The 14,559-nt window shown below is 41.7% G+C and overlaps 1 protein-coding gene across 1 annotated transcript in view; it reads left to right on the top strand.

Moving 5' to 3' along the window:
• The window catches only part of PPIE (peptidylprolyl isomerase E), a 619,697-nt gene that overhangs the window by 282,960 nt on the left and 322,178 nt on the right, over positions 1-14,559 (top strand). Inside the window, exon 6 of the mRNA XM_044059910.1 lies at positions 4,644-4,750. Within this exon, the coding sequence (XP_043915845.1) occupies positions 4,644-4,750 (107 nt within the window). The remainder of the gene's footprint in view (positions 1-4,643; positions 4,751-14,559) is intronic.

Genomic DNA, 14,559 nt, shown 5'->3' with positions numbered 1-14,559 from the left:
CTCCTAGCTATCACCTCAGCCAAGAGAGTTTCAGAACTTCAGGCACTGATGGCCGTTGAGCCCTTCATCATCTTCTATGCAGACAGGGTCTCCCTAAGTACTAATACCTCCTTTATGCCCAAGGTGGTATCTAATGTAACTCTCAGTCAGGCCATACATCTACCCACCTTCTTTCGTAACCCTCAAAACAAGGGAGAGAGAATTCTGCACTCACTAGATGTGCACAGACAGTTCAGATACTATCTGGACCCTACCAAACCCTTCAGGAAAACGGACCGACTACTTGTCAGCTTTGTCCCGGGGGCAGAGGGGAAGCCCATTTCCAAACAAGCCATTTCCAAATGGATATCACACTGCATCCATTTCTGCTACAGATTGCATGGAACCCCCTCCCCTCAAGTCTATTAGAACCCATTCCACTAGGGCAGCCTCTACTTCCACAGCATTCCTCAGAGGAGTTCCCACCAGGGACATCCTGGAAGCTGCCACATGAACTTCTGTCCATACCTTTATCAAGCATTACCACCTACCTCTATTTTCTAAGGCTAGGGCAGGGTTTGCCTCTGCAGTTCTGCAGGGCATGCTGACCCATTCCTAGGTATCTTACTAAGCCTACCACCCCTATCTTCAGGTTTGGGAATCTTCCCACAGGTGATGACTGCAACAGTGAAACATGAAGAACATAGTACAGTTGTGTGCACTTACCATAAATGTAGATGTTCACTGTTGCAGTCCTGGTTTCCCACCCTCCTTCCCCTTATATCTTCTTTTTTTAGGGAGACATAAGTTTCAAAAGATGGCTTTTAGCCACCAGGACCACTTTACCATATTTACTTGGTCATCTGACAAGTTAGGGCAAGAAAAGCTGAAGTAATGGCGTTGGCTGCTCTCCTTTATAGCACTGACAACTTGACATCAGGCAGCATGTGACAGCAGCCGACACACAAAAACATTGACTCTGGTATTCGGGCTGGCCGAAGGCCACCACAGCAGGGATAACCCACAGATTATGACTGGAACAGTGATTACGCTCAAACATCTATATTTATGGTAAGTGTACACAACTGTACTTTCTTTGATGACCGACAATGTATCTGAACATGTGAACATAGGAAACCTCCAGACACTGGAACTGACCCAGCATGGTTTTGTCAAGGGCAAGTCATGCCTACTCAAGCTGGTGGACTTCTGTAAGAAGGTTGCAAAAGCAATGGATGAGGGCAAAATGGTCCACACTGCCTACCTTACCTGGCTAAGACATTTGACACAATATCCCACTAAGGCATTGTTGACAAACTCAAGAGGTTAGGTATAAACCCTTATGTCACCTGGTGGATACCCAGCTGGTCCATATGCAGGAATCAGGAAGTTAAAATTAGGGAGTCCTAACCTACAAAGAGGCCAGTCACCAGTGGAGCCCTTATGGGATCAGTCCTGGGACCTCTCCTTTTTAAAATCTACTTATCTGAAGTCAAGATCAATGTCAAGGGCCTCTGGGTGACCATATTTGTAGAGGATTGAAAATTTGGAGCAGTCATATAATCCCCTACCAACACTAATGTTCTACATGAAGGGCTGATATAGACAAATAACTGGGGTCAGGCCAGGCCAAGAAATGCATCATTTATTTATTTATCATTTGTTGACCGGGAAAGTCCGACTAGGTTACACAGAGCCTGTTTTCAGCGGAGGCTCGGGGAGAAATGCTCCAGATGCATGTCTTTGGAATAGCATAATAGTATCCTTCGGAAGTTGGCCACCCCTGATAACTACTATATTAACAATACAAGGATCAACCCATTAGTCAGGGACTTGGGGACACACATAGACAGTAATCTAGCCTTTGACCATCACATGTCTATGGTAGTAAGGAAATCATTTTATGTTGTGCAACTAATAAAAGTATGGCATTAGGCCCAAGGAAGTCATTGTTCCACTGTATTTTGCACTGTCCCCTTTGGTATGTACCCAACCAAGAACATCCAATAATCAGAATGTATACATAGGTTCCTCACTAAAGGAATAAAGTGTGAAAATAACATGTCCTATGCAGACTTCCTCAAAGCTCTATCCCCATATTCTATCTCCTACAGGCTGCTGAGGGGAGATCTATGCCTGGCATACAAGGCATCTTCTGATCCCAGTGTGATGGACCTGGTGTATATCTGCAAAACAAACAGCACCAGAATTACCCGTTCTAAAGTCGTAATCCTTGCCTGTGATATAAATAGTACCTGCTTGAGAAACAGGTATGTATCAAAGAGGCTACACCTTCTCTGGAACAGGCTGTCCAGCCATGTGAGTTAGAGTTATTCCCTAACCCAATTCAAGGGTGACTTAGACACCTAGATGAGGAACTGGAAATTTACCCCTGGCTTGGAACCTGTCTCTCTAATGGACACAGGCAGCCTGTAAATGGTTAATCTCTCTCCAAGTCCTGTTTACACTACTGGGGTACAAGAACTTGTCAAAGGTTTGGAATTCATGGCTAGGCTTAAAAAGACCCCATTGGTCATTAGCCTAGTATACACCTATGAACCTGTCAGCAGGTAAGGATGGGAGTGACTGGCATATGGTTTTCCCTACCTGGAAAGAGGGTGTGGTAGTTTCTGACTTGCTAAATCTGTTACTCTGATGTAGCAGAGGCTTGCATGTTAAACAGGGAGGTGGAATTGTGGAGGATGTTGGCTGAAGCTATCCAAGCCAATAATGGTAGCCCTTGTCAGCATGTGCAAAAGAGTGTCCATGTGTGGTGAGAGGGGTATAGGTGGACCCTATAGTGAGGCAGGTGTTCACATCACCACCAAGGTTGGGGCTAGGGTTACTAAAACAAGGCATAAGCAGCTCTCATAGGTGACTGAATCATTGTCCCATTTGAACAGCTCTTGCCCCAATACTGTTTGGGATAATCTCTCATACAGGGGGAGCAAATGAGTTGATTCCCAGTGGGAGGGTCCTGATGGTTAAAAGGCATGAGATCAAAGTGGTACAAAAAATATATATGAATACATGATGAACTTCTACTGTATACCTCTTACTCAGCTGCCACAGCTTTCATTATACCTGATACTTTTCAAATCAAGGTACAGACTGAACTGTAATTATTTTTTCCCATATTGTCTTTCAGATAAAGACAAAAGTAGTCTATAAGCCTTCTCAGTTTGTTATGCAAAAGCACTCTGCAGTGCCATTTTGGTTTTGAAATTCCAAACAGCCAGAAACCTCTTTTTTGAAAGTACTACTCAGTTGCAGATTTTTCCTTCTTGGTCTTCCAACCTTAACTGCTGCTCTGTGTAGACTATATGACCGACCATTCAAATATAATGCTTTATCCAAAGCCTTACTTGCTGACTGCTTCAGTGGTATCAAAGGTCTGTGTTACTATTTAACCACTTTACCATCATCCACCTCATATTTACAGCTGTTGTAAGTAACTATTCAGTTGGCCCATTAAGAGATGGAAGACCTGAATTATTCCTTCAAGAGAAATATTAACATCCTTGTGGGAAGGTCTTTTTATACCTTCATATTTTCATCGCCGTTTTCAGTTGGAAACTCTCACACACTCGACATAGCTGTCCATTTCTTTGCAGTGTTTTCCCAGATTTTCTGTCATCACTGTGTAGATTATCTGCACATCATAGCAGAGTCAAATTTGCTTTAAATAAACAACTTTAGACAGTACTTTTTTTAAGAAATAAGAGTAATGGGTGGAAACTTTCATCATTTTAAATAAGTGTACATGCACGCTCGAACACGTATACATCTTTGTTGAGCTTTTCTCCTTGGATCTCTCTTAAAAATGGACTTTGTCCAGTTGGACTTCCTTATTTATCAAATATTAAATAAATAATTTACCACCATCTGTGGCAGCTGGGACCTCAATATAGCATCTCATTTAATAGATTCCACCTCAGGGGTGCACTCAATACCTTATGCTGCAGTGTAGTTTCAGCACTGGAACATACATCAAAGTACCTCATGTTGTTATAGAACTCACAGCCTTTTAATCTTCCTGACATCAGAAACAAGCATGCCACTCTCTAAACTTTTTCCCCCTTTTGTGCATGCACATTTTGATGTTAGCTTGTTTATAAGACTGTATTTTTGTCTTTTTGAATCAAGGATAATGGCTTATGTAGCAGTGTTTCAAGATTTAACTTTTTTGGTTGTGGCAGTCCCTTTTTTGTGATTGGGGGTTTTTCCATCCACATATTGTGGTTTTGTGTCCACTGACATTTTTTCTGTATTATTTTTGGTGTATTGTACTGTCATTAGAGGTATAAACAACAGTTATGAGTTTAGTTTTCCATTGTCCTTAAGATTGTTCATGTTTCTGCTGGATTATTATATGAATAAATGTATTTATAATATGACCTGAAATATGATACTATATCTCATACCGAGATACTATGTAAAAATGTTCAGTATTCTGGAGACGACCATGTTACAGTATGATTGAGTGTGTTGTTTGTGATCAACTTTAATAAAAATATATTGTGCAAATGTGGAATTTGTTGTGGCCACAATCCCAGCAGCAAACTGTTCACATTCACTTCATTAAAAACTTTACCTCTTACAGGTTGTTGTTTGCTGTATGCTAGTATTGATTGGCTAATTGAACTGGTTTTCTTTTTCTCCAGTTTGGTCAGATGATGACTGGCTGAAGAAGTTTTCAGGGAAGACTGTAGAAGAAGAAAAGAATGAAGAACATAGCAGTGAAGCAGAGAAATCTGAAACAACACAAGAGGTAATGATAAAGGAGATGAAACAGGAGACAGTTGGCAGCTTAAAATATCAAGCTTACAATCTAGTGCTCTTCAACATGTCTGGCTGACATAACACCATGTCTGTATTTCTTACTGCTTATGAAATTATCTTGTGAAAGTATGAGGCGGAATGGTGGTCCATTGGTTAAGATACCTGCCCCATGGCTGCAGGATCCAGGTTCACTCGTGACTTTGTGTCATTGTGAGACATTTGCACATTTTCCCCTTGTCTGTGTAGGTTTTCTCCAGGTACACCAGATTCCTCTCAACTCTCAGTTGAACTTTATCTTGTAATTATCTGAATGAGTGTGATGTACAGGAACGTAGTTATTTATTTGGTCCATCCAGCAGTATTCCCTTTAATGTTAGACAAGCTGTCATAAATAGAGCAGTGGATATATATATATATATATATATATATATATATATATATATATATATATATATATATATATATATATATATATACTGGTGCCCTTGGCATTTTCTGAGACTGGTGCCGCACCCCTCAAACAAAAGTTGAGGAGCATTAAAAAAAAAAAAAAAAAACTTTAGCTGTTTTGTATGAGGAGGTGTAAAAGTATTTTCAGCAGTTAAGAATAAGTTAGCAACAGGACATGATGGGTTAAATTATTTTGACTGATTTAAATAATGAAGTATTAACTAATGTTTGACTTATTTATTAAAAAAAAACACTACAAGCAAGGTTTATATTTGCTGTATAGAAAGAGGCAATAGTATTTTACCCGTATCTGTAGGTAATAACTGTAACACAGTGGATAGTTATTGCCTGATCCTTACCAGCATAATTGGTAAATGTTTTGAAGTGTTACTAATTCACATATTACCCAGGGAGGCAAATGTATAGTCATCAAACAACATGGCTTTACAGAATGGCAGTGCTGTTTGATTAATCTTGTTAGGTTTTTCTTGACTTTGATGATATGGATGAAGGATTGTCAACAGATGCTATATACGTGGACATTGCCCTGGCCTTTGACTGTCACACATGCAGAGATTACTAAAACCGTGCTATCTTTACGAATTAACAGCTACATCACTGGATTTATAAAGAAATGCTTAGAGGACAGAGTATGTAGTATGAGAATAAGGGACACATATGTGATGCATACAGTGATGAATGTGGGTATACCTCAAGGGTTGGCACTTGACACAATATTGTTTTGCATCTTTATGTCTGAGTTTCCTGAAGGTCCTATTGCTTGTGTTAGCAAGTTTACAGATGACTCCAGGATGGGATCTCTTGTCACCAACATTAGTGATCAGGCTGTCCTTCCCAAATACGTAGATGTTCATTGTGCATACAGCTGCAGTCATTACAGATGGGTTATCCTGCCGTCAGGTGGGTCCTCGGTCGGCCGAATTCCAAAGTCTAGGTCCGGCGTCGGTTGTCGTCGCTTCTTCCCTGACGTCAGTGCGGCAGGGGTATAAAAGAGGCAGCCGATGCCATTTTCTCCAGTCTTTCTTGCCGCGCGGTGCCCGAAGCAGAAGCAGTTCGCAAGTGCCAGTCGGCCAGCTCCTGAGATTTACGAAAGTATTTCAGCTGAAGTCTTCTTTAAAGCTAAGTACCCCGTTGGGGAAACTTTTCTTGCCTCAGACCAATGTCAGACAGAGTTAATAATTGCATTTCTTGTGGGAAGCAAATACCGCATAAGGATTTTCACTCTTTCTGTATACCTTGCTTAGGGCCAGACCACGACGTCTCGGCCTGCCGTTTTTGTGCTAGGTTCAACAAGCGCACTATTAAGCGCCGGGCGGAGTTCGCCCTTCATTATTTTGGCAAAAAATGTAATTATATCATGTCGTCGGATACTCCAATGCCAGTTTTAAGCAAAAGATGCAAAGATAAGGACCGACATCCGAGGTCTGCACCGAGTACTGAGACCACGCTTAGGCCGACTACCGGTTCTCCGGTTCTCAGCGAGGCGCCTATGCAGCCCCTGACTACCGATGAAACTATTTTACCGGTTTCTTCAGTACCCGAGGTCGCAGGCTCCTCGGTCTCCATTCCCACTGCAGATACCGACGCCACTCTTGGCGGGGAAACTGAAAATTTAGTGAAGCCTACCATTTCTGAAATCGTCTTCAGGCCTACCACCTTCTCTATTAAATCCCTCACTAAATCTAAAGCTGCCATGAAAACTAAAAAACAGGGTCCTCAGACCTCCTCTCAGGGCCCCATGCCTAAAAAACAGATGCTTAAAATGGCTGAGGATTTGATAACTCTCATCAGGAGTTCTCAACCCCCCTCTGACAAAAGACCCAGACTGGAGGAAGACTACCCTTCCTCAGACCAGGCTTCTATTACCTCAGACCATTCTGAGGACCAGGATTATGCCTATTCCCCTTTTGAAGACTCTGATGCTGAGGAGTCTATTCCCTCGGTCTCCCCCCCCTGAGGACTACTCTTTTGGGGAAGCCCTGCATACATTGAGGGAGCACTTCCACTGGGAAGGCCAAGATTACTCAGATTCCAAGAAAAGGCTCAGGGAATTTTTACTGCTTCCCCAGCATAGGCCCCTGGCTATCCCTCCTGTTTTAGATATTTTGGATGATGTGTACGCAGAAGCCAGTCTTAATCCAGATTCTTTACCTCCAGCCCCCGTTAAACCAGACAGGTTTTACCGGGTTCCTGATTCTCACCAGTTCCTTTATAAAAGCCATACTGCTGACCCAGAAACAATTTCACAGGGTCCCAAGGGAATAAAGGCCTCTACTGCTAAAAACCCTTTACCTTCAGAGAGAGATTCCAGAGCATTAGAAAGGTGGGGGGAAAAGGTGTATACATCGGCCGCTTTAACCATGAGGGCATTAAACTGTCAATTTCATATGTTAAAGTACCAACAGTTTTTGTTATCTCAGCTGAAAAGCAAAATGACACAAACAGAACAACCAGATTTGAAAGAGTTGCAGGATTTGTTGCATGGAGCAGAGCAAGTGGGTAAACATACCTTGCAGTGTGGTTTTGATGCTTTAGAGGCCTCATGTAGAGCTGCTGTCACAGGGTCTGTCATACGTAGGCATGCTTGGCTCAAAGAGCAAACCTTACCAGATCATGTCAAAGCAAAGTTATTAGATGCACCACTTCAAAAAGATGTATTGTTTGGTGTTAAAGCTGAGGAGGTACTAAACAAAATGGAGGAAAAAGCGAAATCAATGCAAACAGTAAAAGATTTCTTGCAGGTGCAACCTCCACGCTTCAGCAGAAACTGGCCTTCAAAAAATTGGTCCTTTCCAGCCACGGACAGATCTCAAAGGGGCAGATACAGACGCCCAAGGGGTAGAGGACAACCTCAAGGATCTTACAGAGCTAGACAGTGGCAAGCACCAACTCCAAGAGGTGGAGAAGATAGATCACAGTCATTTAGAAAACAGACACAATGACTTCCCCCTATGCCTGCCAAACAAAGCTATAATGGCAACACATTTGGGTGGAAAACTGGCATTATTTTCAAAAAACTGGCACATTGTTACAAAAGACAAATGGATTCTGGACATTATAGACAGAGGCTACAGGTTCTACTTTAACACCCTTCCAAAAATGAGAGGCTTGCCAAACCTACCACAAAATCAATGGGCAGAGGCACAAAGACAAATTTCCGCTCTCATGGATATGAAAGCAATTCAAGAGGTACCTGCAAAAGAACAAGGTCAAGGTTTTTATTCCAGACTCTTTCTGGTACCAAGGAAGGACAAAGATTGGAGACCCATCTTAGACCTATCCATCCTAAACACATATCTACAGGTGCCAAAATTCAAGATGCTCACATTACAGCAGCTTCTTCCCATGCTGGGCAAGGAGTCTTGGCTGGTAACGTTGAACCTCAAGGAGGCATACTTGCATGTCCCTATCAGACAAGATTGCAGAAGATACCTCAGATTTCTTGCAGGATCAACCCATTACCAATTCTCTGCATTGCCCTTTGGCTTATCTACTGCACCCAGAGTGTTTACGAAATGCCTGGCATCAGTAATTGCCTTCTGCAGACAACAAGGAATACAAATCTACCCATATCTGGACGACTGCCTGATCCAAGCGGACAGCAAGGACATTCTATTGCAGCATCTGGCATTTGTAATAAAACTGTTAAACTACCTGGGATACACAGTGGACAAAAATAAATCAAAACTAATACCTTCTCAACAGATAATTTTCCTGGGTGCCAGCTTAAATACAACCACCCAGATGGCCTACCTCACGCCAGACAAACAAGGGCAACTGTCTCAATACTTCAACAAAATGGCAACTTTCACCAGACTAACTGCAAGGAAAGTCCTGCAGGCTCTGGGATTCATGGCATCTTGCATCCTACTAATACCATGTGCAAAGCTGCATATGAAGAAACTACAATGGTACCTAAAAAACTTATGGTTTTTCACAGCCACAGCTTGGAAACAATTATACCGCTCATTCCATGCCTTCAAAAGGAATTTTTGTGGTGGGCTCAAGCATGCCAAAGAAACACAGGTCTCCCTTTCTGTTTACCTCAAGCAACTCAAATCATCACAACGGACACCTCAGACTATGCCTGGGGAGCACACATGGCAGATCAGTGCATTCAGTGAAAATGGTCCCAAAAAGAGAAGCACCTACACATCAACCAAAAGGAGATGCTAGCCGTGCAAAATGCTCTTATGACCTTCAAAGACCTACTCCATCCAGGCCAGCTATTGATAAGGACAGACAACACCACAGTCATGTGGTACATAAACAAACAGGGGGGAACTCATTCATACCCCCTGTGCAGGCAGGCCATGACCCTGTGGAACACAGCACTGGAATTACAAATTCAACTACAGGCACAATTCCTGCCAGGGAAGGAAAACACACTGGCAGACAACTTAAGCAGAAATATGACAGACCCACATGAATGGAAGTTGCATCCTCAAGTCTTCTCAAAGATAACTCAGGTATGGGGACAGCCAGACATAGATCTATTTGCTACCCACAGAAATTACCAGTTGGAAAAATTCTGTTCAAGGACCTATCATCCACAGGCCTGGAAAGTGGATGCACTCTCTTTCAATTGGTCAACATTGACAGTCTATGCCTTCCCGCCTCTTCCTCTACTGACCAAAGTTCTATTAAAAGCCAGAGCAGAGAGGCCACAAATGATTCTCATTGCTCCAGACTGGCCACAACAGCACTGGTATCCTCTCCTAAAGAGCCTGACACACTCACCACCATGGATCCTACCTCTAGTTCCTCTTTTGTTGTCCCAGCACAACTACAAAACCCTTTACAGCCAGTTCAAAACCCTGAATCTAGCTGCATGGAGAATACCTTAATTTCCCAACAGACTCTCCTCTCCAAGGAGGTGCAGGATGTCATCTTGGAGGCCAGAAGACCCTCTACTAGAAAAGCCTACTCCGCCAAATGGAAACAATTTTGTTCCTGGAATCAAGAAAAGGGCCAGAATCCTTGGGTAATAAATATACCTCAAATTTTACAGTACCTAGCTGAGATGTTAAACAGTGGCCTTTCCTTCTCCTCCATCAAGATCCACGCCTCAGCCATTTCTGCACAATACAATACAGATCCTCCTTTATTCTCACATCCTCTATTAAGGCAGTTCCTCAGAGGGGCAAAAAATATAAAACCTCCACGGAAACCACCAGTCTCAGCTTGGGACCTCAACTTCGTATTGGAAAAGCTGACCCTGCCTCCCTTTGAGCCGGCTTCTTCAACAGAGCTACAATACTTGTCGTGGAAAACAGCCTCCCTTCTGGCTATTACCTCAGCACGCAGGGTTTCGGAGCTATAGTCCCTCATGGCTGTGCAACCATTCATCATTTTCCATCAGGACAGAGTTTCCTTACGAACCAACCCTACCTTCATGCCAAAGGTAGTATCCAGTGTATCTTTGAATCAGACTATTTATTTACCTACCTTTTATCCAAATCCACAGAACAAAGGGGAGAGACTACTACATTCCTTGGACATTCACAGACAACTTCGTTATTACTTGGACAGAACAAAGTCATTCAGGAAATCTGAGCAGCTCTTTGTGTCCTATGCTACAGGTGCTCAGGGAAAGGCTATTTCCAAAGAGACTATTTCAAAATGGATAGCCCACTGCATACGCTTTTGTTATTCATTTCATGGAAAATCTGTGCCTGTATACATCAGATCCCACTCCACCAGGGCTACAGCTACCTCTGCAGCTTTCCTCAGGGGGGTCCCTACCAAGGACATTTTGGAAGCAGCTACTTGGAGTTCAGTGCACACTTTCTCCAAGCACTACCACCTTCCACTATACTCAAAATCTAGAGCGGGCTTTGCCACAGCAGTCCTGCAGGGCATCCTAGCCCCTCCTAGTTCCACTTAGTGCCTACCACCCTTACTTAGCTTTGGGATTCTACCCATCTGTAATGACTGCAGCTGTATGCACGATGAACATAGTACAGTTTTGTACCTACCATAAATGTAGATGTTCGAGTGCTCATACAGCTGCAGTCCAGGTTACCCTCCCTCCATCCCCTCTTAGGACAGGCCTTATGACAAACACCTTTATCATATAACCTTTTTGGGGTATTCTTTTATGGTGTATTTGCTTGCAACTACTGTTTTTTGATTTATCAACATTGCATGTTTCCATAATATTATGTTTTGCCTTCCTTCTGGGGGCACCTGACATCTGGGGCAAGAAAAACTGAAGAAAATGGCGTCGGCTGCCTCTTTTATACTACTGCCGCACTGATGTCAGGGAAGAAGCGACGACAACCGACGCTGGACCTAGACTTTGGAATTCGGCCGACCAAGGACCCGCCTGACGGCAGGATAACCCATCTGTAATGACTGCAGCTGTATGAGCACTCGAACATCTACATTTATGGTAGGTACAAAACTGTACTATTGCACTACTGGGCTGAGTCCAAAGGGAAACTGTTCAAGACTAAGAAATTTCGGTTATTCACTATAGGGAGAGTGGACTTGGACTATCCTTAGGCCTTATGTAATAAACTAACCAAAGGATAGAAACACCATAGATCTGGAGTTAAACTACTGATGATCAGCTGTCTTTTGATGAACATCTGAATTTACTACTTAGGAAAAGTTATTCAGAAATGAAGGATATTCTGTGTTGCATAAACAGCAGAAATCAAAAAGTATTGTTATCTGTGTATTTAGTATTGTGCTACAGCCTTCTTGTACAGTATGTTATAAAATTAAAAGGTGGAAAGGATTCAGTGAACACTCACAAGACAAATAAATAAAACAAAACATATTGGATATAGGAATAGACTTAGTAAACTGTCCCTGTTCTCTGTAGGCTGATTTGGTGGAACCCAATCCCATTTTATAAATGCTATAGAAATGACGTTACAGCTTCCTTGCTAGGAATGTTTTTTTTCACAGTGCTCCACCATGAGGAATAACTATGCATTGAATTGCATTATCAGTCTGTAACTCAAGCATGTAAAGGAAAGATCTGATGTCAGTTTTCATTCATCCTGAATGAATGGGGTCTCAGATCCGATGTCGGACCCGACTCAGCTTTTACTACAGCTCATGGAAACCTTTAAGCTGTTGAACTCTCCCCTACCCACAATACATTGCTGGCTTGTCACCTCAGATCTCTTTTGCTGTTTTTGCGTTCAGACATGGTTACTGCAGAGCTCTCGAGTTTGTGTTTATTTCTACAGATAAGTGGAATTTTCTTCTTTCTATTTCATTAACCCTGACTACTGTGTCATGACGACTCTGTGGTTACATCTGAGCGCGCTGTGAGACGATAGTAACTGCATCTTGTTACACCCGAGTGCCTTCTCCCAGCGCAAATAACATTGAAGTCAGATTGCAACTTCAGCGCTGAAAATTAAATTGAAAAAGTAACTGAATCAATTACCTTGTCAGCTTAATTTTCAACATGAAGTTGCATGTTGTTCATATTTGATTTTTACGAGAAAATCGACTTGCAATTCACGATGTACTTTCCTCTCCACAGCAAGCCAATTTTCTATGCCTATGTGCTTTGTTACAACTTTACTTCTGTCATAGCAATGCTGAATGGTCTTGGTCCATTTTTCCTACTGTGCTCGTTTTACTTAGTGGCTGTAGTTAGAAAATAATGACAGCGATTTAATTTCCACACTTCCAAAAACCCCTAGTGCAAAACCTGTTATTCTATCAACATTCAAAAGTTTGTATCAGCAATGTAAAATTGCCCCTAATTCTGACCAGCTTTCCCGCTGTACGAGGTAGCAATTACACCTCGTATACATCATACATATGTTTGGGCCATTTTTCAAAAAAAGTTTGTGTGTGTTTATGTTTCTGTGTGCTTGTGAGTAAGTGTGCTTGCGTGTTACTTGAGTCCCCCCAAGAAAATGACAAAGTATCCTTCTCCCATTTCATTAGCGAGCCCAGCGGTGTTTACCATGGCTGCAGTTAATGTCTCTAAGATGAAGGACCAAAATGATAAAAGCAAAGAAAAGGCGAAGAAGCACATGTTGAAGACAATGACATCAGTGCTAAGAATGTTACAAAGGGTAAGGGAAGTGACTTGGTGATTGGAACATACCCCTCATCTGTTCCACATTGCTGGGGCTCATGTTATTTTAAACTTTTTTAAAAATTGCAACGTTATCGCGTCCTTTTTGCATAGAAAAAATATGCATATTGCAAGAAGGTAAACATATTTGGAAGTAGCATAATTAAGAGATTGCAAAATGTAAGATGAACACTGTTTTTTTTCTGTGATGAGTTACTGTCCTGTGTAGCGAATGCTACAGTTTTTTTGTCAAGGTTAACTAATGTGGCTGACAGTGCAGTAAGCCTGGTTTGAAGTAATATGTTCCGTTGAAATAGAATGTGTGTTTGTTGTATAAGATAAGAAGTTAAATCCATTTTTATTATTTTTAATGGTTCGTATTAGTAATTGTAATTTCCTTTTGTGATTTAGTCAATAGTGCTGAATGTGCCCTGGTTTGTTTATTTTATTTACCAGAGTGGCGCGCTAATCAGATCTGACCATTTGTAGGGTCAGCCCGGGTAATGTAGTAGATAGAAACTTTGTAGTGAAAGTGGTTAGTGTTGGGTTGGGTAGTATAGTGCCACAATATTTTTATTCTTTGCTAACCCAGGACCATTTTCATTTGCAGCCCAGGAGTCAAGCGTTGATAAATGTTTGTGCACACATAAATGTGTATGTCAATACTTTGAGCAGTACTTAATATAGTTCAAAGGTTTTAACATCACATTCGTTATAAACTTTAGTACAATATTATTATGTGGGAAGTGGTGATTATTAAGATGGCTATACATTTAATACATGTATTTACACCAAGTAGCAAAGCTGTTGCTGTCAGACATGCCACTCAACTCTCCAGATTTTTGCCTCATTGGTACATTCCTTCAAAAATATGTGGTTTCTGGCTAATCACTAAGAATTAAAGTCAATAAATAATGGCGTACATTTGAGCTTCAGACTTCACAATCGTCAGAAAATGCATGGTGACATAAATCTGTTAATCTAGCTACTTTCTATGTTTATAGGAGCAGTATTTATAATCTGTCCCTATTTTGGACCTTTGTCCCCCCTATTATTTTAGGCTTTGTCCAGAGTGCTCATGTTAAGAAGTTGAGAGGTATGCTGTCAGACCACATTGTATAATGCCAGGGTACAACAGACATTACATTTTGTGAATATTTGGTCTCCCTACACCCACAAAATTGTGTAATTTGTAGCAGGCATTTATCAGATGCTGAGGTGCTATTTCTGCTTTTTAAGTTCTAATTGGGTTTAAAAGTTTATAGTTTGGGATG

This window comes from Protopterus annectens, chromosome 1.part2 (genome assembly GCF_019279795.1).
Source record: "Protopterus annectens isolate FY-2018-M chromosome 1.part2, PAN1.0, whole genome shotgun sequence".
Lineage (NCBI taxonomy): Eukaryota > Metazoa > Chordata > Ceratodontiformes > Protopteridae > Protopterus > Protopterus annectens.
Note: the sequence above shows the minus strand (reverse complement) of the source record. Positions and strands in the feature narration are given on the sequence as shown.